General features: G+C 42.3%; 4 protein-coding genes across 5 annotated transcripts in view; 2 read left to right on the top strand and 2 right to left on the bottom strand.

The window, feature by feature from the left end:
• Positions 1-271: 271 nt before the first annotated feature.
• Positions 272-20,029, top strand: iqgap2 (IQ motif containing GTPase activating protein 2). The gene is made up of 38 exons (XM_061277846.1): positions 272-585; positions 3,304-3,403; positions 5,457-5,613; positions 5,734-5,811; positions 6,304-6,380; positions 7,419-7,486; positions 7,599-7,712; positions 7,823-8,001; positions 8,347-8,434; positions 8,516-8,679; positions 8,847-8,934; positions 9,025-9,188; positions 9,298-9,458; positions 9,631-9,755; positions 9,894-10,057; positions 13,007-13,097; positions 13,364-13,531; positions 13,590-13,732; positions 13,807-13,977; positions 14,061-14,144; positions 14,230-14,301; positions 14,369-14,438; positions 14,571-14,779; positions 14,860-15,012; positions 15,111-15,274; positions 15,358-15,582; positions 15,857-15,997; positions 16,398-16,482; positions 16,574-16,806; positions 16,925-17,057; positions 17,131-17,233; positions 17,318-17,459; positions 18,265-18,352; positions 18,464-18,676; positions 18,752-18,912; positions 18,993-19,130; positions 19,326-19,434; positions 19,557-20,029. The coding sequence occupies exons 1-38, from the start codon at positions 540-542 to the stop codon at positions 19,668-19,670; spliced, it is 4,983 nt and encodes a 1,660-aa protein (XP_061133830.1). The 5' UTR covers positions 272-539; the 3' UTR covers positions 19,671-20,029.
• On the bottom strand, positions 10,450-12,274 carry f2rl2 (coagulation factor II (thrombin) receptor-like 2). Of its 2 annotated transcripts, none has more exons than XM_061277849.1 (2): positions 11,993-12,274; positions 10,450-11,738 (listed from the first exon to the last, which is right to left on the bottom strand). In XM_061277849.1, exons 1-2 carry the CDS (start codon positions 11,993-11,995, stop codon positions 10,725-10,727), a joined length of 1,017 nt encoding a protein of 338 aa, XP_061133833.1. In that variant the 5' UTR covers positions 11,996-12,274; the 3' UTR covers positions 10,450-10,724. The 2 variants fall into 2 exon arrangements, with proteins under 2 accessions (XP_061133833.1, XP_061133832.1); XM_061277848.1 differs by having other exon boundaries at positions 10,450-11,797; positions 11,993-12,273.
• A 69-nt stretch (positions 20,030-20,098) lies between the features above and the next one.
• f2r (coagulation factor II (thrombin) receptor) lies at positions 20,099-23,299 on the top strand. The gene is made up of 2 exons (XM_061277847.1): positions 20,099-20,396; positions 20,871-23,299. Exons 1-2 carry the CDS (start codon positions 20,306-20,308, stop codon positions 22,082-22,084), a joined length of 1,305 nt encoding a protein of 434 aa, XP_061133831.1. The 5' UTR covers positions 20,099-20,305; the 3' UTR covers positions 22,085-23,299.
• Positions 22,178-25,701, bottom strand: part of LOC133153762 (uncharacterized) — a 4,330-nt gene continuing 806 nt past the window's right edge. The window contains exons 2-11 of the mRNA XM_061277850.1: positions 25,624-25,701; positions 25,472-25,539; positions 25,050-25,178; positions 24,363-24,458; positions 23,519-24,288; positions 23,170-23,315; positions 23,034-23,095; positions 22,756-22,866; positions 22,579-22,680; positions 22,178-22,463 (exon numbers count right to left, since the gene is read on the bottom strand). The exon at positions 25,624-25,701 is cut by the window's right edge and continues 65 nt beyond it. Coding sequence (XP_061133834.1) covers positions 24,227-24,288; positions 24,363-24,458; positions 25,050-25,178; positions 25,472-25,539; positions 25,624-25,701 — 433 coding nt within the window. The 3' untranslated portion in view covers positions 22,178-22,463; positions 22,579-22,680; positions 22,756-22,866; ... (1 more) ...; positions 23,170-23,315; positions 23,519-24,226. The remainder of the gene's footprint in view (positions 22,464-22,578; positions 22,681-22,755; positions 22,867-23,033; positions 23,096-23,169; positions 23,316-23,518; positions 24,289-24,362; positions 24,459-25,049; positions 25,179-25,471; positions 25,540-25,623) is intronic.

The following is a 25,701-nucleotide window of genomic DNA, read 5'->3' on the forward strand; positions in this document are numbered from 1 at the left end:
AGAGTTACGCCACCTGATTTCATAATAAGGTTCATATTTTGCAGCAGGCAGTGAGTGCCGTTAGGTAGCTACAAAATACGATTTGGATTTTGATTAACAAAGGCTGCCATCTACCGACTACATTGGGGGATTGTCAAATTGAAAGCTTGAGTTGCAATGTTTCTGATTTTTTGCCCAGGTCCTGAATGTTACACAATGTCACATGTTGGCCAGCAGATGGCATAAAGAAGCTGTCGCTTCATCTCCTGTCAGTTCCATATGTGTGACTCTTACGTTACTTTCAACATCATAACCACTTTGTGGAGGAGTCACATAAAAGAGCGCACACCATGGGGATTGGTGGTCACAAGGGAAGGTTCTAACTACTATTCTTAGATTTTATTTCTTTTTCTCCCCCTTTCCCCCATAAGTACTTCTAGGTTAGGTTGAGTTCAGTTCAATTCTTTCTGGCACGCCTCATCGTGCGTTTGGTCGTTTGCTTAAGAAAAGTTGCTGGCGGCTCAGGCGCGTTGACTACTGCTGGAGGGAAACGAGGCAGGATGAATCATGAAGAGACGGCTTCTCTACACAAGCCACGCTATGGAAGTAAGTGGGTCTTTTTATTCAAAGTACTTTTTTAGTAACTTTGGTGAGGGATCGACGTCGACTACACGTTTGATGAGCAGCAGGTGGTTGAGCAGCACCTGACTTCTGCACCCAGGAGGTGTGTCTTGGCGATAAAAAAAAAAGAGTAAAATATCTCTTATAAAACAATCCAGAAAGTTTCAAGTGACGAATTTATCTGTTGCTTAATGCATACTCAGGATATGCTGTCTAAACCGCAAAGGTTACACGTGCTGCGGCGACTGCACTAAATTTGCATTGAAATGATTTCCCCCTCAATGTATTTCATCAATGTATTCCCCATATCAGCCATTCTGCACAGAAGGTCGTTTCTCATAGTTTAAACATTAACTGTACTACGTTGCTGTGGTGGTGATGTTTTCAAATTAAAATCAGCACATGACAACGCCTCGGCGTCGAGTCGGGTTTCACTGTAGTTATCTTGCAGGGGTAAACATGAGGTCAAAGAGCACATTTTAAGAGATAAGACCAATCAATCGTGTGATCATCTCAGTGGTGATGCTTTGCATACACGCCAGGGGAGGTGTCCCTCCAGGGAAACAGAACAAATGTTAGTTTAACACAAGGCTAGCCCAAACCTCTTCAAAGGTTCATTCATGTTGTACCTGGAAGTAAGAAAATGCCCCTCAAAACAAATGTAACAATCAACCCTTTTTATCGCATCGATCTCAAAAAGTCCCCTTTTTTTTTTCCAGTGCTACTAGCGAGCGACACTGCACTGAAAAACAGCATGAGTCAACACCATAGAGCCAATAACTGTAGTCCCATGATGATGTGCACACAAAGGCAGCAAACCTCATCCTGTGGGTTAAATATATAACACTTAGTACAAAAGTGCAGGAAGTGTGCACATTAGTCATTATGTCTTGTGATTAGTAGCTTCACTTGGCCCAGTCTTCCACGTATAAATATAAATGCAATCAATAAACATTTGCACTTCTCAATTGGCCCCTGATGTGTACAGTGGGATATCTGACAACACCTCTAAAAGTGGTACAATATGAAGTTCAGGCAACATCGTCTCTCGGGAAACGTAAACTCAATGAACTTTTGAAGCACAGGTGGCAGACTCAAATACGGTGCAAAAAGGTGTGGCAGAAAAAGCCCGTGTTAAACTCCAGTGGGATTACTGCGAAAGGGAAAATTTGCTGTTTGAATTTGGAATAGTCACCCCTCACTATATTGCAGTGCAGATTCTTCGGCTCTTTCTCAACCGCATTTTGTTTAATTTCCTTTTTTTGTCAACGTGAAAGCATATGCTATTCTTAATATAAAACATTTGTAAAAAAGAGACAAAATATGTTTGTGTAATGCAGTGCTTCTCAATTATTTTCTGTTACGCCCCCCCCTAGCAAGAAGAAAACTATTCGCGCCCCCCCCCCTCCCCACCGTGACTATCCTAACTTGTCTTGTAAGTCGTAAAATGTTGCACTGTCGCAAACGTGACAGAAGTAACAATGAGAGCGCCACTGCCCCCTGCTGTAGTAAACCCGCAATTACACTTTATTCTAGTACTGCCCAAAAAAAAGCCTGTTCCCCAGGGTCACACGCGCCCCCCCAGGAATAGCACCGCGCCCCCCAAGGGGCGCCCCACTATTTGAGAAGCACTGGTGTGTAATGGATGGTTATTCCAAGGTCCCTTGAAGTGATTATACAGATTATGTGTCTATGCATCAAAATGTGAAGGCATCCTTTTTAGTTGGTTTTTTTTATGACATCAGCAATCATCTGACACCATGATGCCCCCACTAGCTTAGCATTGTCATAGGCACCCAACTCAAAGCAGTGTGTCATATCTTTCTATTGTTCATATCTATGGGAGCAGCGATGACCAAGAGTAGAAATGCGATGACCATAGAACTGGAAATGAAACTTCTGTGACGTGGGGAAAGGTCTCCCTGGTTTGCACAACTTCTTATCCGGATATAACAAGAAATTAATGGGAAGACTGAGATTGTTAACATAAAGGGTGTTGCTGTCTGTAGCATGATGTAGTAGTGTCAAACTTCCAGTCGAACTCCCAAGTTCAGAGAATATTTTTTTTGTTTTTACTGTAAACATTAAATGAATCCATGTGTATTTGACTTCTCTGGAGCTTAGGCTAATCAGTCAACTGGTTTAACTACTTTTCTTGCGGCAGGCAGCGGTGAGCACACAACCCGTGGATGACGATACATCCCATGTGAAATTAGGTGTCCTTTACACTGACCTGCCAAAACATTCAAAGCAGATCCAATCACGGTGAAGTAATGTTCTTGATCTTTCATGTGAAAATTCAGGATATAGTCAGAGTCCAAGAATTTGGGTATTGGTCAAGCCATACGAATAGGCCTTCACTCCACCAGAAGTAATGAAGTGATTGGATTAGGCTGACACGTTCATTAAGATGCGGGTAAAGGTCAAGTCCCAGCAGAAGTCACTTGGCTAGATTTACACTTTGGTGCTTCAAGTAGTGGATTTTACTGTGCTTACGTTTAGTAAACATGCACATGACAGCAGCACTTCTGTCAATATTGACCTGTTTTTCATTTTGGGTCATGATGATATAAACTACCTCCTACCTATATACATGATCAGTTGAATGTTTTATTTGATGAGCTACATTTATGGATCAGCATAATATTAGTCAGTTTTTTTTTTAAAAATAAGCAGCAACAGCTTTGCAATTCATTTTTGCAGCCATTCAGGACGATGAGAGACTGTCAGCGGAGGAGATGGATGAGAGGAGGCGGCAGAACATCGCCTACGAGTACCTGTGTCATCTGGAGGAGGCCAAACGGTAAAATAACAAAAGCGCATCCCCAGACGAGCCCCAAGGCTTTCTTGGAGCCATCAGGCGAAAAGGGTTCTCTATCGAAAGAATACTTAGAATTGAATTAGTTATGGTTAGGAAGTTTGAAGAAGAACAACAGCATGAGCTGAGGAAAGCTGCGAGTGCTTAATTGACGATGCTTGCGTGAAGCTGTCAGAACAGGTAAAGACCGAATTAGCACGCGCAGGAGACGATTACACGCTACTGCAGATCAATTCTGCTGACTTCGTGGAAACAATCCCCCTGACTTAATCTCTAACCTCTTAACGATCCATGAGAAAAAACAAATCAAGCACTTCACATATGCAGCGTGTTTACAATTGTGTCAGGCTGTTTTCGGATGTGAAAATGAAAGAACATTCGCTGTGACACGTGCCGAGACAAACCACTTCCTTTAAACGCTCTCATTTGCGGGGCAATAACTTTCCATTCTTGACGTTTGTCGTTGTACGGCGCATCAATTATTCATTTGTCTCAGCAGTCGAACATGCTCTTGGACTTTGCCTTTATTATTTGCTTTGTCATCAGACGGTCAATTTATGCAGGCTAGACGAAGCAGTGAGCACAGATCTCATTACCTAGATTGTAGAAGTCTTGCGTCGCTGTCCCGAGAGGTCTTAACCCAAACACCTGCTTCCTTCCAACTCAACAGTTTCATACTCTGACTTCCTCTACTATACTCTTGTCATTTGCTCTTCTATTCTGGAAAAAGTGTCAAATTGGATTAGGATTAGGGTTTCTAATGAAGCAGGGAGAGCAAGGGATTAGGGCTTTACGCTCGGGGGTCAGGCGTCGATGTTCTCTGAACAAGGATTGAATCCACTTATCTCCGGTCTAGTGTACAGTATCACTGAAAATACCATTTACTGAACTTAATTAAACTGTGCTTTTTTTTTTTGGTGGTGGTGGTTAATGGTATTCCTGTTTTTTTTTTTTTCTTGTTTTTTTTGGGGGGGTAACCACTCACTTGCACATGAGCTTCTTTTGATAGACTTTGAACTTTTACCCAAGAGTAAAACGCTGATTGTTTACATTTGTCAAAGTTTGTTTTGCATCAAAACGGATCCTCTCACGGGTTCTTTTCTACATCTCATAACACAATCAACTAAGCTATGGCAAAAGTGTGAAAAGCATGTTTTCAGTGCAGCGTCATCAATTGTGGTTTTGAAGCTGAGAGGCAACACAGTTGCTCGGTTTCTCCTGGTTGGCCACAGATTGGACAATGACAGGAAGATCTTGTCTGATAGCTGTAAACTTACATCGAGTCCCCGTCCTCCTCAGGAGACATGCTCCTCTATATTGTTCTAAATACAGGAAGTGATGTCTCACAAGCAGGATGTCCCTTTTTGACTGTTTTGCCGCCAAACAATTTGCCCCCAGAAATCACAAGTGTCTCTTTTTATTTTTTTATGATTCCACATATTTGTGTCTGCGTAAAAACATTGTCTCGGATCGAGTGGAGATGACTATTTCCATGATTTCTTCTGTTGTTGTGATGGAGCTAGAAAATGCTCACAACTAAATGTTTCTAGCAGCAGGGAAACATTTAGGGCAGGAGTGGCGCTCCAACTTTAAATATGGCGTCACTCCAAGCCTGCCTGATAATGTGTAACAGATTCTCGAACCAACATAATTCACAACCTGACAAATCATTGACCAAACTCTTTAGAAGAAAATAGTCCCCAGCGCCAGGCAAAAGCTGCTGTTCACATCTCGGGTTAAACAGAGTTCACAAATCTCTTCCTTCAATATTTCTCCTCGGGTGGGGACCACGGTTGGAAACATGGGGATGATCCCAAGAAATGACGCAACCTTTCAATTCAGCAATAACTCTTGCCTCCATATTGGATAAATTACCGCTCCAGCAACACTGAACTGAATGTTTGATCATTTTGGATTTTAAGCATGTGTAAGTTATCAGAATGTTTGTAAACACTTGGCTTTCATCACAGTTTGACTGAATTAATGAACATTTAGAACACTATAGAGAAGGATCTCCCTATTTGCTATTTGTTGTTAGATGGATGGAAGCCTGCCTGGAAGAAGAGCTGCCCACCACCACAGAATTGGAGGAGGGCCTGAGGAATGGTGTCTACCTTGGCAAACTTGCCAACTTCTTTGCCCCCAAAATGGTGACCATCAAAAGAATCTATGACAGGGATCAATCTCGGTACAAGGTAGGTCTGTTTTTGATGCAGGCTCTGCCACTTTTGTTGAATATTTGACCACCTACGTCACTTTTAGGAATGTCATTTCAGCCAATTTAGAAGGTCCATCTTCTTTTTTTTGTCTGTTAGAGTAAAGGACTGCACTTCAGGCACACTGACAACACAGTCCAGTGGCTCAGGGCCATGGAGTCAGTGGGTCTACCTAAGGTAAGGAGTGTGCAAAGCTCAACGGTTGCTCTCTTATCTCGCAATCACTCATATGCGTGCGTCTCCAGTATAGACAATGGTTCCGCCTGAATTAAGCCGTCACAGCTTTGTTTGTTATGACCAGTTGAGTGTTTTGTAGTTGAATAAATGGTGATGAGATGACTAGCGGGTAATTGCCATGACAGGATGGAAAAGTCCCTGATCCGTGCGGCGGCATGTGATGTTGGGTCACTCATATTTTAAGCGAATGAGATCCTAATAATTGTTTACTTCGATAATTAGTGGCTCAAAGACAAATAATAAAGTCCATAATGAGTGTAGCAATGTGATGTTGGGTCACTCTCATTTTAAGAGAATGAGCTCCTAATAATTATTTACTTTGGTAATTAGTGCCTCAAAGCCATATAATAAATAAGTGTTTGGTTGCTGCAGGATAGTGAAACAAATTTTAAAATAACAATAATGCAATAATGTAATTCTTGTTTTGTCCAGATATTCTACCCAGAAACGACAGATGTGTACGATCGCAAAAACATGCCCAAGGTGGTATACTGCATACATGCACTAAGGTAAGAAGAATTCCTTGTGTACAGTTGTTGTATTTTAACTGCTTTATTAGATTCTCAAACTACGGCAGTACTTCATACATAACACCTCATACGCCCGTCAATAGCCCTACTTCGTCACAACTGATATATTGATCGTCTCCAGATTCGTGACTTGAATGAACAAATTTTCTCCGCCTGACCGTCTGGTCAACAAGAGCGATTTAGGGAGAGATTACGCGAGCTGCTTGGATTGTTTCTCTGTTGTGTTGTGTCAGGTCCCTTGAGAGTTGGTTTCCTTCCCAACTCCGGCACACATGACTTCTTCCTTCCTGCGACTCCAGCAGGAGACCCACGCGGCTGCCCCTGTGCGCAAATGTACGCAAATGGAGTCAAAGCAGCAGATGTTGTTGTAGGCACATAGTGTGGTGGAAAAAATGTCAAACAACAGCAATATAATATGGATGGAAAAGATTTATAATAGGACAGATAGGGGGGGGGGGGGGATACATGGAGTCATCTTTTGAGGCAAGCAATTGATCAGCTCATGACGTTAAAATCTCCCCAGTCAGTGTTGTTATTGCTGGTCAGCTGTTTCTGTGTTTGTCTCTCAGAATGAATGAAACCGAGGCCGTTTCATGTTTGCACACACTCAGTGACCAAGTAATCTGCCTGTGCAGCTATTTTTTGAGTTGCCCTGATAGCTGCTCTATCTTTACTATCTATAATTCATTATGAGTTATCAGATACCTGCAGACTGATGAAAGTTTGACGTCTCCAAGCAACTACCTGTTGAATTAATTGACCAGTAGACGAGAGGTCAGGCTCATGTGGATGTTGTCAATTCAGTTTTGAATCCTGAGCCAACACTACCTCCCTGTGGTGTGGATGTGTTATTGGTGGGAATTGCAGAAAAAAAGAAAGAAAAGCCAGGCTTAATCTCCGTTATTCAAGAAAATTCAGGCAAATCTTGCAGTTGCGCTTTGTAGCTGCGGATTGTCAGGCGTTGACTGCTTGCTCAAGATTTATTGCTAATCTTAGGCACACTGTTGTTTTTTTCAGCTTGTACTTGTACAAACTAGGCATTGCACCCCAGATCCAGGACCTATTAGGGAAGGTGGCATTTACAGGTAACAACATTTAAAAAAAAAAAAAAAAAAAGACTTGATCTATTGCTTGTTTTTAATGCCAGTCATAGTTTTGCTGTTGTGCTATATTTTGTGTGCTGTGTGTGTATCCCAGAGGAAGAGATCAGTAACATGAGGAGTGAACTGGACAAGTATGGTATTCAAATGCCAGCTTTTAGTAAAATTGGAGGAATCCTGGCCAATGAGCTCTCAGTGGATGAAGCAGCATGTAAGTCATTTAACCTCCTACCTACATTTCAGAAGGTGGATTTCTTTTTTTTTTTTTAAAATTATAAATCACCGCAGCACTGAATATTGTTGTGTTGCTCTTGCCCTTAGTGCACGCGGCTGTATTTGCAATCAATGAGGCAATAGACAGGGGGCAGGCATCTGTGACCATGTCAGCCCTGACAAATCCAAACGCTGTGCTGAGGAACACCCAGGAAGCCATGGCACAAGGCTACCAGGACACGTTGAGCCAGGCCAAGACCAGTAAACAAGATCGGTCCTCGGCGAGTGTAAGAGTTCTATAAAGTTACTCCATCCCCCTGATTTGGTGGACGCGCATCCAGCTTTTGAAACAAAACGTTTGTTGAAAGTATCAGTGGTGTCATTTGCTTTGGCTAACTCTGTTTGAGAGTTTAGGCATCACTCCTTTAAAGTTGTTGCCTAAGCAGATGGTTCCAATTGCAGTGTCTAATGGACACCACTGAAAACGCTCGCCCGCAATGACTCGTGCTGAGCCTTGCCAGAACATTCCGGCTGCTGCAGTGTCAGCTGTACTTCACCAAACATCACTTGGAACTTTAGTTAAACAAACATGCCACTCTAAGCTACATGAATAATGTTCTATTTTTCCCTAGTACTCCACATTAGGCACTCAGGAACGAGATGTTTATGAGGAGCTGCTGACACAGCAGGAGATCCAGAGCTGCATAGACTTTGTCAACAGTAAGGACTAACCTTCCTCCATCACCATCAACGTTGCTGGACGATAGAATGACCCGCTTCTGTTGTTTTGTCTGTTTGCAGTCCAAGCAGCAGTAAGGCAGGTGAATCATGCAGTGCGCACCCAGGATGAAGCTTCTCTTTTGGCTGCACTCAGGCTTCCAGCGCTGTCCCTGCGTGGTGTGCAGAATGTGAACCATGGCTGGTACCTGGAGCATTTTACCACCTATTGTCTGCACAAATCCAAGGTACCCCAATGTTGACTTTTTATGGCCTTTGCCACCCAGTATGCAACCTCGTATATAGTATGTAAATGTTTGGTCCATACTCACTGATAAATACTGATATGAAGGGTATGTCATGTTGCTATAAGTTTCATATTAATATCAACTTCAAGCATTTTTTTTAACCGCAGGATGAAGACAAAGGAGTTCTGGTGGATCAGAATGAGATTCAAAGAGTTGTCACCTCTTGCAATGACTTTGCAGAGGCTGAAAGACGAAGTAAGCACAATTACATGCTCCTAATGTTCACCTCTTTCTGAAGAAGTATGTTCAATTCCCATCATTTCATCTCATTGTTTTCCCGAGCAGAGCTTGAGGCCGTTTCAGCCATCAACACTGCCATTCGTCTTGGCGACGCAGCGGCGACGGCCGAGGAGCTCATGAACCCCGAGGCTCAACTGTCTGTTGTCTACTCGACAGCTGCCACTCTCTATCAGAATGAGCTTTTTAGTTTGCAACTGCAAAGTGGGAAGGTATGGCCTGGCATCAGTCTTACTCATATGAAGATCCACCGGCAGGCACTGTATTATATTTATGAGATATGCAGTGGTGTCATGAGTCCAAAATTTGTGTTGCATTCAGTCTGGCCTGAGCCATGAGGAATTGAGCGTGGCTGTGGAAATGCTGTCAGCTGTAGCTGTGCTCAATGAGGTTCTGGACACCAAAGATTCACAGGCTGTCATCGAGCAGCTAACAGACTCACCTCTGGGTTTCACAAACATGGACCAAGACAACCTAATTAGGTATGTCAACTGTTGGACTTTTGGTAGTTAGAATAATGACAAGTAACAGTAAATGGCCGCCATATAATAAATGGCACTGTAGCAGATCATCTTAAGTCCTCGTCAAGTTCTTGGTAGGCTCCTTTTGTTTGATGAAATTGTGTTGAAATATTACAATGGTGTCTTTGGTCAGGTATGCTGACACCCTAACCGAGCAGCGGGTGGCGTCTCTTGCGACTGGCCAAGAGTTCCTCACTTGGAATGATGTTCAAAAATGCATTGACGCCGTCAACCTTCAGGTCGCTGAAGAGCACGAACGTAAGAACGTCGCCCAAGTTTCTGATTGTAGCACTAATTTGTATGTTGCCGTTAGTAGTCGTAAATATCGACGATTTCTGTTTATTTATTCATAATTAAATAAACCAAAAAAATGGTATCCCGCTATACTTCTTCTAGGAATCATAGCAATAGCAGAGATCAATGAGGCATTGAACTCTGGTGATCATCAGCAGACACTTGCAGCCTTGCTCCTCCCTACTGCCAAGTTGACAGCGGTGAACCCCGTCACATCCAAACACTACCACGATGTTCTACTCTGTACCAAACAATGCCTCTGCCAGGTACGATGCTTTTTAAATGTGTATGTATAAATGTGTGCTTCTAACAACAGATTCATAGTTTTTTTCAACCTCAGAAACGTGTCAGGTCATAAATTGGAGCGGCTCTCATCATGGGCAAATCAAATATCTCCTAGTTTAGGTTTGACAATTTTGATTTTGTTCTCAAATGGATGTAGAGTTTCTATAAAAGTTTTCTTAACTCCCAATTACACAATTGTATTACATAAAATCCATAAGATAGTTAGTTTTCATCAATAACATTGCCACCCACGACAATTGCCTTGAAGATCGAACACAAATCAGCTAGTTCCATTGCCACACCGCAAAATAAACTTCCCATCGTTTAGTTTATCAATTGTGAAATCTTTAAATCTGTGACACACTACAAGAAGTATATTTAGGATATGTATTTTATTTTTTAAACAGTGAGTAATATTTTGCATTTCTGATGTCGAACGATTCATAATTTTTGTTCGATGATGTCACAAAATCAACAGAATTGCAACATTCCTGTCCTAGTGCTGCACATACAGTCGATGTGCACATAAGAGACTTTTTTTTTACTGTGGTCGTGTACTACCCCGTTTATTTCCCAGTGTCGGATGTTTTCGAGATTGTGTTTCCCTGCTGTGTCCCAACAATAGTCTTCTAAAGCGGTGCCATTTTGCTACTCGCATATCCTAACAGCCAGCCTCTCTGGGATCCTGCGGATGGAGAGGAATTGTATCTCTGGTGCAGCCGATTTTGAAATGAGCAAACACAGGAAGGGATCCAAACAACTGTGGAAGCAGCAGAGACACACAGCACATCTGTAGTATCCGTACAGTTTGTCATCCCCGCTGGAAAACAGACGTGCGTAGTGTGCAATATGCAAGATCCCGCTGGGCAAGAAACACACCACAAAGATGATGAAAACCACAGTACTGATCTTGATAAACGGTCTCCAGTTACACCCCGATTGTCCAAGATGGTGTACCACTGACACGTGTGCATAGATGGAAATGATAAAGGGGACTACAAAGCCCAGGAAAACCAGTGTCAGTCTGTAGGGCACAAGCAGTGAATGGGATTTTTGGTCAAGGGGAAGCACATCGTGGCAGGTGGTGACTTCCAGCTCGGCGAGCCAATAGCTTTGCCTGACAAGTAGCTCTGGTATAATAGTCAATGCAAATAGGAACCACACAATGAAGCATGCCCAGACTGCTAGCGCGGTCTTGGCCAGCCTTCTGTACAGGAAGGGCTTAACCACAGCCAGGTAGCGCTTCAGACTGATGCACGCTATCGTCTGCGCTGCGCAGTAGACGTTGCCATAAAACAAGGCCGTCATCAGCCGGCAGGAGAATTCTCCAAATACCCAGTTGTTTCCACTGAAGTGGTAGTGGACGCGCAATGCCAGGGAAAACAGAAGCAGCAGGTCTGACAAGGCCAGATTTAGATAAAGGACAACTGTGGACAAGGACTTTGCTCGAAGTCTCAGTCTGAGGAAGGCCAGAATGTAGGCATTGGAGGGAATGCCCACAATCATAGCCAAGATGTACGATAAAGGAAGGATCCAGGTGCTTAAGAGCCCCGTGGCGTAGGTTGTCGCCGCGGCGTCTGGGTCCACATCCAGCCACGGGTCTCCACTGTCATGAAGATCGGCTGACAGCTGCTTTGTCCAATTGTGTTGATATATCTTGCCCTTGAAAGATTTTGGAGACACTTCAGATTGTGTACTGTTTGCAGTCCGAGTTTTATTGCCTATATGGGGACAAAATGTATGTTTATTGAGAGATGTAACTTTTTTTTTTTAAACCAGATTTATAGTTCTCAAGGGATAATAACTAAATGACCAGAAGCTTTTGTCTTAAAACATTTAGTTGATATAATTGCAGTTCAGGATTGACACGAAGAAATCAAATTTAACAGTGGAAATAGATGATGAAGGTCACTTACCATCAGTCTGGATAGTCTGCACAGCCATTAGACAAATGAGAAGTCCGGCTAAAATGTCTGCCATGTCTACCGAATACAGAAGAATTCAATATTGTTGGGTTTTAGTAGTTTTTTTTTAGCACGAATAGCAGTTATCCGCCTATGAATTTTGTTTCGGGCATCGCAGCAGCGCTACAACTGCCGACGATGCGTACTCAAACTTTGCTAGCTCAAAGTACAAGGAAAGCTTGGGTGTTTGTGCGCTCCTGCATGCACGTTTCCTGTCTAGCCTTGAAAACAAAATTCCCCGTTGCCTGCATCAGTCACTGCCCACTGACTCACTGGTGTGGGAGGATACAAAGAACGTCGTTTAGAATTTGCTGTGATATTCAAAAGCGTCATCAAGTAGTTGTTAAGCGTGTATTTTATAATAATGCCAGATTTAGCAATTGAAGGTCATTGCTGAATATTGTGTTTCGACATATGGGTCATCCTACTGTAAAAAAAAAAAGTTATGCAATCATTCATTATTCTGTTTGCTCCGCTACAAGTAGTCGTGCATGTAAAGTAATTAGCCATTTTTGTATTCCGTTGATAGTTAAATAAATTGGGATATAATCTACTCCACAAGAAAAACAGTCTGGGAAATTTCAGCCACTGCAGAGGGTTATTTTAGGACCCAACCTAATGACGATTTCCTTCCTGCCAGTGGTCAGGGATTGCCTTAACCCTCTCCAAAGTTGACTAAAATTAGCCTTCAAAGTTAGGCGAAAGATGCATTTGTTATAGTCTTGTTGCAGAGATAGTGGAGATGGAGCGGCATTAAATTTACGTTATCATAACGGGAAAGTTTAGACTAGGTGCAGTTGTATTGCCATCTTGAATTGATCGGTGTTGTTGTGGATGAAGAATCGAGTTAATTGAAAGGTTGTACAATTCTTCTATATTGATTTTAAATATCCACTAACAGTGGTTAATAATATGCTTTGATCATACTTGTCTAAAAATGTGGCAACTCATTTTGTTCAATTGCAGACCTCGGGAGATGAATCCGCTGTGCTGTGGCTGGACCAAATCCAAGAGGTCATACATGCAGCCAACCAAGATGCAGAAGAAGCTCTCACAAGTCAGTGCACCATTTTTTTACTTTGGCTCTATGGATGTTACGTTTTGCATTTTTTAATTTTTTTTAAGACAGTTTTATACGCATGGATTTTCTGACTGGTTGATATGATTAGTGAGCGTCATTGTGACGTTCTGTCCTTTTTCAACTTCCAACCCACAGAGTTTCAAATCACCATTCTATAAATGTTTACTCCCACTGTTAATTGACTGATGCCATATTTGCCACTTCGTCCACTTCTTTGGCTCAGTCATCCTTTCTTTTGACAGTGGCTGAAGCAGTAGCTGACATTAACAAGATGGTGGCAGAGGGCGATTCCCAGAATACACTGCTGGCTCTGCAATCCCCAAATGCAAGGCTGAGAGACGTGCTCGTAGAATGTGCTGAAACGTACCAGGCCGAACTGGCGCAAACGCAACAAACAATTGCACCTGAAGGTAGTTCCACTCACCAAACTTTGGTCGAAGAGTGACTAAATTCTCCAAATTCTTTTAGGTGGCATCGATAGTGTGTGGGTGAAACATTGCGTAAATGACAGATATGATTACTATTATAATCTGGAGACTGGACACGGTGCCTGGGAGGAGCCCGAAAACTTTGAACACAATAGTGGCCACCTCAGTAAAGAGGAAATTCAGGTACCCCGCCACCCTTCAGTACATCACATCTGATAATGATTGATTCAATATTGATGGTCGTTTATCCCGTTTAGAGTGTCGTCAGTTGTGTGACTGCAGAATATAACCGGGAACAATTGTGGTTGGCCAACGACTGCTTGGTAGCGCAGCTGCAGGCGAGGATGCGAGGTTTTCTGGTGAGGCAAAGGCATGCTCAGAGGATGGAGTACCTGCGGCAGCAAGAACCGCACATCATTCGACTGCAGGTCCTCCCCCCCTCCCCTCTCTGCAATTAATTTTCATTTATATTGATTTTTAGTTCAAATCCTTTTTGGGTTTTTTTCTCCAGGCATGCTGGAGAGGTTACAAACAGAGGAAAATATACAGGAACAGAATAAAAATGCTTCATCGAAATGTTAGCTCAATTGTCAAGGTGAGATGTTGAGTCCGGTTTGTCGTAAAAGTTACGGTCCACTGTAATCCATTTGAAAACACGATTGTTTTTGATTTGCTTCTAGATTCAGTCATTTGTTAAAATGTGGAAAGCCAAGCGTGCATACAATGAACGTTTGCAATACTTTAAAGATCACGTGAGTAACACTTCAACATGGTTTTGGTTTGATTACGCAAGGCATTTACTGATATTTTTGCAAATAGGAGAAGGAAGTTGTCACCATCCAGGCTTTTGTAAAGGCCAATAAAGCAAGAAATGACTATAGAACCCTGAGTAAGTGACATATCTCATTCAATAGACATTTACGTTTTGGGTATTATATATATTTATATGTATGTATATTTACATATTGTGTATTATGATATTTCATTGATTTTTCTCTCCCTCTTGTTTACAATACTACAGCCGGGGCCACAGACCCGCCTCTATCAGTCGTGCGCAAGTTTGTCCACTTGCTGCAGCAGAGCGCTTTGGATTTGCAGGAGGAACAGGAAGTGACGCGGCTCAAGGAGGAAGTGGTCACCAGGATTCGCTCAAACCAGCAGATGGAGCAAGATTTGAACCTGATGGACATCAAGATTGGATTGCTGGTGAAGAACAGAATCACGCTGCAGGTGGCAAAAGCTCTCTTCTATACGTGCAGGTTTGGCCTATATGCATCGTTTACCAACCGTGTCTCCGTTTCTGCTGAAAGGATGTTGTGACTCATAATAAGACAATGAAGAATATGAAAAATCAAGCAAGTAATGATGACCTGGCCACAGCAGATAAACTGGGAATAAAAGGCCTAAGTAAAGGAAAACGGAAAAAACTGGAGGCCTATCAACATCTTTTTTACCTCCTTCAGGTAACGGGTCGACCTTTTCTTAATTGAGCATCGTCTCAATTCTCCAAACACGACAACCGTGTCCGACGTCTCTGCTTTTTTTTTTTTTTTTCTTGCAGACCAATCCGTCCTACTTGGCTAAGCTCATCTTCCAAATGCCCCAAAACAAGTCTACAAAGTTTATGGACACTGTCATCTTCACCTTGTACAACTATGCCTCCAACCAGCGAGAAGAATATTTGCTGCTTAAACTCTTCAAAACTGCTCTTGAAGAAGAAATCGGGTATCAACTCAAGTGATAGTCGCTTTTGAGTTGCCTTGAGAGATGGTTCTGGTCGACTGTGAATTTTTCTTGCTGTGTCGCAGGTCGAAGGTTGACCAAATTCAGGACATTGTGACAGGAAATCCCACAGTCATCAAGATGGTGGTGAGCTTCAACCGAGGAGCACGGGGCCACAACTCTCTGCGTCAGCTTTTGGCTCCTGTGGTCAAAGACATCATTGACGACAAAAATCTCGGGATCAACACCAACCCAGTAGATGTTTACAAAGCTTGGGTCAACCAGCTGGAAACGGCCACTGGAGAAGCCAGGTAACAACATTCTAAATTTATCCCAGAATGGCTTTGATGGGATCAATCAGAAATATACTGGGTTTGCTCAAAATATGAAATATTCGATGGGGCTTTCAGGAATTTGCCTCTTTCATACCGTTTTGGTTGAAAGCACTGCCAACTTGTATCATTGAAAGCAAATTAGTTTCCCTGATTAGCCAGATGTCCATGAACAAACCAGATAGCCATTCAAAACAACATAATATGCAATCAAATGTTAACTGCTGCCTGTATTGATGTTGTTGTGTCTCAGTAAATTGCCTTATGAAGTGACTTCGGAGCAGGCCATGTCACATGAGGAAGTCCGCAAAAGGCTGGAGGCTTCCAGTCTGGCACTTCGCTCTGCAACAGATAAAGTCCTCAACTCCATTGTGTCCTCTCTGGATAATATTCCGTAAGTTTGGACACGGGGAAATGTCCAGTCTGTTCCCTCCGTGACAATTTCCACTTGCCAAAACAACCTTTGCAGTTACTACATTGTTGGATGAATGTTATCTGTTTATTATTGTTGCCCACTTTATTCTTTGGACACAGCAATAGGTGCATTGTCAATTATTCACTTTCTCATGTTCATATGAGAGAAGTAATCATACGAATATTCAGAAAACACATTTGATTTCTTTTTTGCTTTCAGTACAAAGTACGGTATTAAACACAGGTCCAGGTGTACCACTTAGATGGTGCTGATGTTTAAACGGCCTTGGTAGAACATTGTCAAGTTCATTGATACCCACTTGTAATATTTCTGTGGACAATTTTGAGTCCTCTTCATCGCTTGTTGTTTTTGCGTGCAGTTATGGCATGCGATACGTCGCCAAGGTTCTGAGGAACTGCCTCCACGCAAAGTTTCCGGATGCATCAGAAGATGAGCTGCTAAAGGTAGGTTGTGCACTTTATTTCCTGTGAAACGTGACTTCTGTGATGTCGCAGACAAGCTTGTAATTGACGTCGCCTTTCTTTTCCATTGCAGGTAGTTGGCAACTTGCTTTACTACCGTTACATGAATCCTGCCATCGTAGCTCCCGACGGATTCGACATTATTGACCTGTCGGCGGGAGGGCAGCTCCATGTGGATCAGCGACGCAATCTGGGATCTGTGGCCAAGATGCTCCAGCATGCGGCCGCCAATAAGCTGTTTGAGGGCGAGAATGCGCACATGACGCCTATGAACGACTTCATCTCGCAGACGTACGAGAAGTTCCGGTGAGGATGCGCAATTAGCTAATGCTGAACTCATCTGGGCACAGTTGCACCAATTTTGCATCCACAACATGTATCCTCATCTGTTCTTAAAATAAAATAATTTCTGAATTCCGTTAAGGGTGTTTTTCCAGTCAGCCTGCGATGTCCCCGAACCCGAGGAGAAGTTCAACATTGATGAATACTCAGACATGGTGACCCTGAGCAAGCCTGTTATCTATATCTCAATAGAGGAGATAATCAATACGCACTCAGTAAGTCAAACTGAGGTTGCCATTTTGTTGGTGTCGAGATCTTAAACTCATTTTCACATCTGTGTCATCGCAGCTCCTCTTGGAACATCTGGACGCCATCTCACCAGACCTCAACGACCTGTTGCGTGAGCTCCTGCAGGATTTGGGAGATGTCCCTGACGTTGAGACATTACTTGGTACCTCCCATGTTTATGCTACACATTTGGTTCCTTTTAAAAGATATCAATGTCAATTATTTTCCATGTTCTTCTTCAAATGAGGTGAGGGAGCCGTTCATGGCAATGACACCAACAGGGATAGTGTCCTCAACCAGCTGGCCAAGACCGAGATCTCCCTCACCCTGACCAGCAAGTTTGAGCTACTTGAAGGGGATGACAAAGACTTGAAGACTCTTATGACAAAGTGAGGGTTTTTTTGCTCTTTGTGGGTTGACTTTTGGGGTGAGGCAAATCCTTTTCTGTTCAAGTATGACTATTTGCCATTGCACAAAGAAAAGCATGTAGTAGAATGATGTCACAGAAGAACTTGAGAGCCACATACGCACTCACGCCAACATCTTGTAGAAAGCCTTCAAAGAAGACTGAAGGCTGGAGACTGAAAGCAGGGACCAAGCCCATATTTCCTTTCATTTGTACTTCTTTGTACCTTTTAATGGCCAAGTGTCCCAATACTTGTGTGCCTGAAACTGTGGCTCGAGATGACTCTTTTGATACTCCATGGACAGAATGAAGCTACAACGTAGTGTTGTTCTATCTTTGACCCTTATTCCGCATATACAGAATTTTCATTTATTTATTTCCCCGCCCCCGTCCTGTTATCGCCTCGTGACCCAACTTTTTCTTTCCGGCACTTGAATCATTTCCTGTCCAAACAGGAAGACGCTTGCCAGCGGCAGTTATCTTCCCTATGAACATGCATCCTTCTGTGTGTAACGTGCTGAATTGGAAAGATGATTTCATCCCAACCTTGAGACGTATACTTCCATATGTGGCATCCATATGTAGTGGTTGACACTTTTTCTTTTTTCCCCACACAAGTCTTTTTCAAAGGACTCAAAAACATTGTATTTCATCTACGAATTTCAGTATCCTACAATACCATACACCTTATAAAAGGCAAATTAATATGTATAAAAATTACTTGTTGGCTTCTTGAAGCATGTGCTTTTTTTTTTGCACGTTATAATTCTCTGCTATTGTCTTTGTAGGACAAAGAAACTAATAGTAGATGTGATCCGAATTCAACCTGGAGAGACATTGTCTGAAATTTTAGAGACCCCAGCCACAGTGCCTCAGGTGACATTTTCGTACTTTGCTAAATGTTATTTTTGTGCTATTATTTTTGTTTGTCTGCCCATCTGTTTTAGTTTTTTTTAATACTGTAATGTTTGAACTTTGTATCAACAGGAGTCGGAGCATGCCAAGATAGCTGTGTGGCGGGTGGTCCAGGACGCTCAGACCCCCGACGGTCTAAAGAGCAGCCCTGCCCTGCTGGAGGACAGCCAGCTCCCCCTTGAGCAGAAGAAGCGCAAGATCCTGCGGAATCTTCGTAACTTGGAGCAGGCCAACCTTGTCACTGACACAAACAAATATCAAGACATCATCAGTGACATTGCTAAGGTGTGTAAGCATAGGCTGTAGTCACTCAAGTGTGACTTGGCCTTTCAACTTGTCTACCTAATTGTGATTGTCCAGGATATTTGCTGCCAAAGACGCTACCGTCAAAGGAGGAAGGCCGATCTCGGTAAGCTCCAGCAGACGCTCGTGGCGCTCAATTCGAAAACAACCTTCTACCAGGAGCAGATGAATTATTATGACACCTACATCAAGACATGCCTGGACAACCTGAACCGCAAGTGAGTGTGACGATCTGCATGTATGTCCTGCGTGGTTGTGGTGGTTGCACTGCTCATGCTTCACTGTGGCCTGTGGCTAGGAATTCACGCAGATCCATCAAAGTGGACAAAGACGAAAAGGGCAGCAAAAAAGGGAAGCCACAATCTTTGAAGTACACCGCCGCAAGGCTACATGAGAAAGGAGTCATTCTGGAGATCGAAGGGCTTCTGATCAACCAGTGAGTCCAGTCGTTAAATGATTTCCAATGCGCTGTGGGTAATTATCCAAGGTAACATGAATTAGCTGAAAATTATTTATTAATAAAAATAATGCAACTATCAATGCCATTGGCATGGAGACCACTAGATGGCAGATTAGCCGTTCAATTCATTACCTGCAATTTTTTTTTAATCTGTTGTCTTTTGTGTGCCAGGTTCAAAAATGTCACGTTTGAAATTTTACCAACTGAGGAAGTTGGGAATTTTGAGGTGAAAGCCAAGTTTATGGGTGTTGAGATGGAAAAAGTTGAGCTTCATTTCCAGGTAATTTGTCATATTCCCACCACACACAATGGCTTTTGTTCTTTGCATAGTGTGAGTAAGAATCTGCATTTTATGTATTTTAATGCCGTCATTTCTGTTTTGTGGTGTCATTCGGCCTCTAGGACCTTCTGCAGCTACAATACGAAGGCGTGGCTGTTATGAAGATGTTCGACAAAGCTAAAGTAAATGTGAACTTGCTCATCTTCCTCCTAAATAAAAAGTTCTATGGAAAATGAATGAAAATAGGGAAGCTAGGAAATTGTGCCTCATGACAGCAATCGGTTTGTTCATCAAAATCAAGGTTGTCAGAAAATGCACATGTAGTACTATTTTTTTTCTTCTCTCCAAATAATTTAATGAAGCTGTTTATTTCTTTTTTGGGGAGAGCAAGATTTAATGTATTTTAATTAGAAAGGTATTCTCATTTCCTTTATAGAGAAACACTATTGTTTTGTTGTCCCTTGTATGTTGCTTAAGCAGTTACATCAAAAGGTCGTTCCTCTCTTGGCTTGTTAAAATGTTGAAGTTCACCAGTGCCTTTTTAATCAAAACATCCAAAGCATATTTTAATTAATAAAAATTTTAAATCCTGCAACTAGTGTATTTTTAATGTGATTTTGATGTTCAGTGAGAAATAAATTATTTTTCTCCCCACAATTCTACAATTGTATTTAATTTAAGATCAAATGAATTTCAAGTTCAAATAATTCCTAAAAAAAAAAAAGGCCAACGGCAGATTGTCGTGTTCAATTTCTTACTAGGGGATTATTGGGGAGGAGTCAAAAGAGCGACGCCAGCCCCCTGACTGAACTATATTAAAACACACTTGTCACCAATCCTGATAAACTGTACTTGTAACGTTACCTTCAAAATGCTTCAAGGCAGTACAGCCACAGGTCACACATCTGTTTGGCTGTTGGTGATGTTTTCATTTCACAGCTCAGCACTCAGCACCCGCAATGGTAAGTTTGAATGTTTTTATTTCTAATTTCAGAAAGCACCTGACTGTCTGTATTCCTGCTTGGTGTACGATTTATGCAAATATTACTATGCCATGTTGTGTACGTATGTACCATATCATTTTCGGACTACAATAATAGTTACACTTGCATCAAATTGAACAACTAATCTGTCTTAACCAAAGTTAATAAAGTTTTGTTTTCTTTACCCCTTATTTGGTTACAAAGACAACTAGATGTCTTATCCATTGACAAGTATTCAGTGCGGTCAGGACTAGAAATGAACATTGCCTTTTGATTTCAAAAAGGTGTTGCGTCCTGAGTTGTTCAATGTATCTAGATGTAAACACCAGCATTAAGATTTAGGAGCTTTTGTCTCGTATGCATTTGATCTGAAACCCAAATATTAGCCTAAAACAAAAAGATGTGACAGGCTGCCAAATAGTATAATGTAAAAACATTTTCCTGTCATGGAAGCCTCAGGGTTTTACCCGCGGACCTTCTCTGGCGATGCTGAGGACTACCTGGGTCCGTCCATGCTTAACGGCCTGGGCGATGACACCGGTTCCGGCTCTGGTTCCCAGCCTGAGCATGTGAGACGATACCGTGGCTCACATCATCATCCTCACAGGCACTACTTTGTCTCGGAGGAGGCCAAGCGCTTCCTGCGCAGCTGCCTGGCCACCACCTTCGTCCCGACGGTCTACATCTTTGTCTTCATCATCAGCGTGCCACTCAACCTTGTGGCCGCAGTGATATTTGTGCACCCCGTCCGTCCTAGAAAGCCCGCCATCATCTACATGCTGAATCTGGCATGTGCTGACCTGCTCTTTGGCCTGCTCCTCCCTTTCAAGATAGCCTACCATTACCACGGCAACAACTGGATATACGGCCCGTTGATGTGCAGGATCGTGACGGCGGCCTTCTACTGCAACATGTACTGCTCGGTCCTGCTCATGGCTTGCATCGCCATTGACCGCTTTCTGGCCGTGGTCTACCCCATGAACTCGCTGACGTGGCGCAGCCGTCGGACCGCGTGGGCCGTGTGCGCCGCCATGTGGCTGCTGGCCCTCATGGGAGTAGCGCCTCTCTTGGCCTTGGGTCAGACCGCATACTTGCCCCAACTGGACATCACCACCTGCCACGACGTGCAAGATTCTAAAAAACTGAAATCCTATTATCGCTGCTTCTTCACCATCTACTGCTGCGTGTTCTTCTTTGTCCCGCTCGTCTTCACGGTGGTTTGCTACGTGCGAATCATCCGGGCCTTGGCGGCCTCCAACGTGGAGAACCGTTCCAAAAAGACTCGAGCGGTGGTGATGGCTGCGGTTGTGCTGGTTGTCTTTGTGGTCTGCTTCACCCCAGCTAACATCATTCTAATGGTCCACTACATCGAAATCGACAAGTCCAGCGACACCTCCTACCGGGCCTACCTGATCGCCATGTGCGCAGGAAGCCTTAGCTGCTGCCTGGACCCGCTCCTCTACTACTTTGGCTCAGCTCAGTGTAGGAAACGGGTGGTGGCGCTGTTTGGATGCCAGCGTCCGCATCAGACTCCGAGCAGCTCTCATACGCAGAGCGCCAGAATCAGCGGGCAGCGGGACATCAGCAAGTCATGCAAAATGGAGGTTGTTCAAAGTTTGTCAGGGGGACAGTATTGTAAATTGGACACCAAGGTGCATAGCATTTAGCCCTGTCATTTACACAGTTCAACAAATCAATCTAGAAAATGTATTTGCATTTCTGAATGAAAAACAAAAAAAGAATTGTTGACCATGCTCATCTTGAATTAACAGCCAGGTCATTTATTAGTGTGGTTTGCCAGTGTATACAAGTATAATGTAAAATAAAATTGCCATCGCCTTTTAAATGGTGGAATATATGATATATTTTCTTCTATTTTCCATTTTCTATACATTTTGGGCTGGGCATAATCACATGGTTATACTGGCTGAATATACGCCCGATGGTCTACAAAGATTAATTACAACTAAATTAACGATACTGCATGTGTTTCTTTCTGTCTCAAAGTGTCTCACTCTGTACTTGGCTTGTCATCAGAACACAGCTCTGGAGAAGGAAGACAGATAAAGACAAAATAAATAGGAGCAATGACAACCACACACATTCCGTTTTGAAGCGAGTGGCAACCTCATTCAGTATTCCACTCAACTAAAAGTCTCACCTGAAATTCCGTCATATTTATAGTAGTCCTCTGGGAAGTTCAGACAGCCAAGTTGCTTTTTGAACACTTCGACATCATTGGGATCAATTGCTCCACTCCGTGCTGATTGTTATTAATATTTATTTTAAAAGTCACATTGACTTGCAAAGAGAGACAGAGAGAGAGTTGCTCGCTTACTGAACTGTAGGATGAATCTACCAGTGACATCACGATTTCGGAAGGTGTCTGTCCACAGGAGACAGTTGGAACATGTCCTCACGAGGTGACCTTTGTGGTCGGCTAGGTATTCTTTGGAAAATGTGCACATTTTGGTCACAGTATGCACAAATAGAATGTAAAATGTCTCATATATATACAAAGATAAAAATACAGGAGTTAAATCATGATTTAATATGAATGTATTGCAAGTGGTTTGTGTTTATTTTGTAATGTCTGTATTTATTTTCTACACTTACTGCGAAATGTGGTGGAGAGATCAGCAACTGTCATGTTGACTTCACCAAAACTGCAACCGCTTCTGTGAGACAACATCATTATATTCTAGCTTGCAGTTTATATTCCATTGTGGTCCAACTGCATCAAGCAACTTACAGACTGCGATCGCCCCATCGCATTGTCAATATGTGACTGTCTGACGTTGGGGATAAATCTATCCAGGAGCTTTTCCAAGACCCTAACGCAAGGTGGTATGGCAGGGGGTCACCAGCTCCCATGGCGTACACCCATTTGCCAAAAATCTGCAGCACATAAACTAGTCAAATCTATATGATATGATATGAGATTCATTTTTTTTAAACAATGCAGTGTACTAAACCCATTTAAAAACAAATATCAGTCAAACCAAAAGAATATTATTACCTTGTTTCCCAACGTTAACTTGATCCAAGTACTTTTAACCCAAAAAAAGAATCCACTGAAATTAATATAAAGCCCAATTTACCTGTTGCGGGTCCTCTGGCATGAAAGGTTGGACCAGGTCCTGACAGTCCGGTGCAGAAGCCCCACAAAGTGCGGTGAGAGCTAACAAAAAATGAAACGTAGGCCAAGTCATGGTCTCACTGTCGTCCTCTAACTGCGTTCACTCTGGGCTCTCCAAGAGTCAAAAATGGTTTGCAAAAGTTTACTTCGTACGAAGGAAACAAAGGATGCGTTCAACGCACACACACACACACCAAAAAACCCCTGTGAATAATCACGCTGAGACCTGCTTTTACCGAGCACTGAATAAGCATTTCAAAGGTCCTCTGTCGGCCTTGAATGGCCTCTGGGCAAAGCGCCACGACTCCTTTTTGGATTAACGGGAAAAATCGTTCCTCTTGTGCAATGAAGGTTGTTTTCCCGCAGAGCATTTGTATTGCATTGACAATGTTGCCTTGACAGTACAAATAAGTTACCAGGCAACTTTGTTTTTGCCGCCATTCCTTGAAAAGAACGGTGTCATTTTGTCTATATGTAAAGGGTTCGAGACAGAACTGCAAGGAGGAGAATTGCAGCAGTTTATTCACCTACAGCTAACCGGTGTTCTCTAAGACTTCAGACCTGCATCCAGTTTTACATGTCTATAAGGTTATTCCATTGCACAAGGTTACATATGAACATTTAGTAGGTTTTGCAGGGCATATTTGTCTTGCTGTCTATGTGCCACCATCTACTTTGAGGAACCAGTTGGCTCTTCTCCCTCGTTGGTCTTCCTTTCATCTGGACACACATCTGAAACAAGACCAGCGAGCAATGATGCCTGATATATAGATATATAGTATAAAAAGGGAAAGTAAAAAACTCACCCGAGTCCAGAAAGTAGTATTCTGGGAGGAAATTAAGACACACGGCTTGTTTCTTGAAGGTCTCCAACTCGGCTGGCTCCAGTTTACCGGTTTTGGCTTTGAAAAGCAATAAGAGAAATACAATTTGAGTTAGAACACAGTTACAGAAGATATTCATCAAAAACAAGGCAGATGTTTCATTCCGAAAAAATATCTGCATTATTTTAAAATGATGCATAGTTTGACCATTAATATAAAAAAATTGAACTGTTCTTAAAAATAGATTCAACTGAAATGTATTGCACATAAAAAATTAACATAAATCGTGCATAAGTGATTAAAAACAAATAGTTTTTAAATGTTAACTTTTATAGATACTTTTTTGTATACTTTTAGATATATTTGCACATTTATTATATATATTTAATAAATGTGAAAATATATCTTGCTGAACTTTAAAGTTAAATACAAACTGCATTTAAAAAAGTGCTGTTCTTTAAGAGTAAGCATAAAAAACGTTATTAAATAAGAAATAAGAAAGAAATAAGAAAAAAAACATATTTACAGAGGACATTTAGATGAAAATTTACATTGTATTAAAAGGGTAAAATAATCATGAGGTTGTAGTATTTTATAAAAGACATGTATCGGGTTTACATATTAGCTTTTCTGCAGCAATAAGTGATAATGCATTGGTAAAACACGTACTGAAGAGGAAAAGGTATCGGCCCTTAGATTTGCCATCTGGAACGAGGGTAGTGTCTTCGGAAAGGAGGCAGTCGGAACAGGTTGCGTAATATTTGGCCTCATGATAGGAAGTATGGTTGTTGATGTTTACTGTGTAGACATGAAAAAAATACAGTCAGGAACCTATTCTAACTCACCTATTTGCTGTTTTTGCAGGACAAATCAAAGAAAGTATTATTTTGCTGCCACCTTGTGGCATCTTGGGGACAACAACCTATGTTTTAATGAGGTAGAGCTTTACATAATGATCTGGCACCATCTTGTGGCCTCCATAGGCAAACCTTTTTTTTTTTTTTTTTAAATTCAATGACTTGAATACTCCCGATGCTACTGGATGCAACAGCAAAGACGATAAAATCAAGTAGATATGAGAGGATGCGTACAGGTGGCGTGGCTGGTCATTCCGGACACGGTGACATCAGCGGACCCCTGAAGACATTTGTTGTCGTTCCTGTGTAAGGCCAAATACAAAGAAGAGGTGGTGACGATTGTTCAATTTGGAAGCAAAAGCTCAGACGAGTGCTCGTCCCCTTACAGACGGTCAGCCCAGTAGAGGGAGATGGTCCCACTCTGGGAAGATGGTGACAATTCAATCCACGAGCTGTTTGCTGCC

Source organism: Syngnathus typhle, linkage group LG5 (genome assembly GCF_033458585.1).
Source record: "Syngnathus typhle isolate RoL2023-S1 ecotype Sweden linkage group LG5, RoL_Styp_1.0, whole genome shotgun sequence".
Taxonomy (NCBI): Eukaryota; Metazoa; Chordata; class Actinopteri; order Syngnathiformes; family Syngnathidae; genus Syngnathus; species Syngnathus typhle.

Excerpts from the sequence above, each read along its gene's own strand:
- iqgap2 (XM_061277846.1), top strand. The coding sequence starts at position 540 with ATGAATCATGAAGAGACGGCTTCTCTACACAAGCCACGCTATGGAA. Across the intron at positions 586-3,303 it reads ACACAAGCCACGCTATGGAA|CCATTCAGGACGATGAGAGA; the intron begins GTAAGTGGGTCT and ends TCATTTTTGCAG. Across the intron at positions 15,583-15,856 it reads ACGGCCACTGGAGAAGCCAG|TAAATTGCCTTATGAAGTGA; the intron begins GTAACAACATTC and ends GTTGTGTCTCAG.
- f2rl2 (XM_061277848.1), bottom strand. The coding sequence starts at position 12,056 with ATGGCAGACATTTTAGCCGGACTTCTCATTTGTCTAATGGCTGTGCAG. Across the intron at positions 11,798-11,992 it reads GCAGACTATCCAGACTGATG|GCAATAAAACTCGGACTGCA; the intron begins GTAAGTGACCTT and ends GTCCCCATATAG.
- f2r (XM_061277847.1), top strand. The coding sequence starts at position 20,306 with ATGCTTCAAGGCAGTACAGCCACAGGTCACACATCTGTTTGGCTGTTG. Across the intron at positions 20,397-20,870 it reads AGCACTCAGCACCCGCAATG|CCTCAGGGTTTTACCCGCGG; the intron begins GTAAGTTTGAAT and ends CTGTCATGGAAG.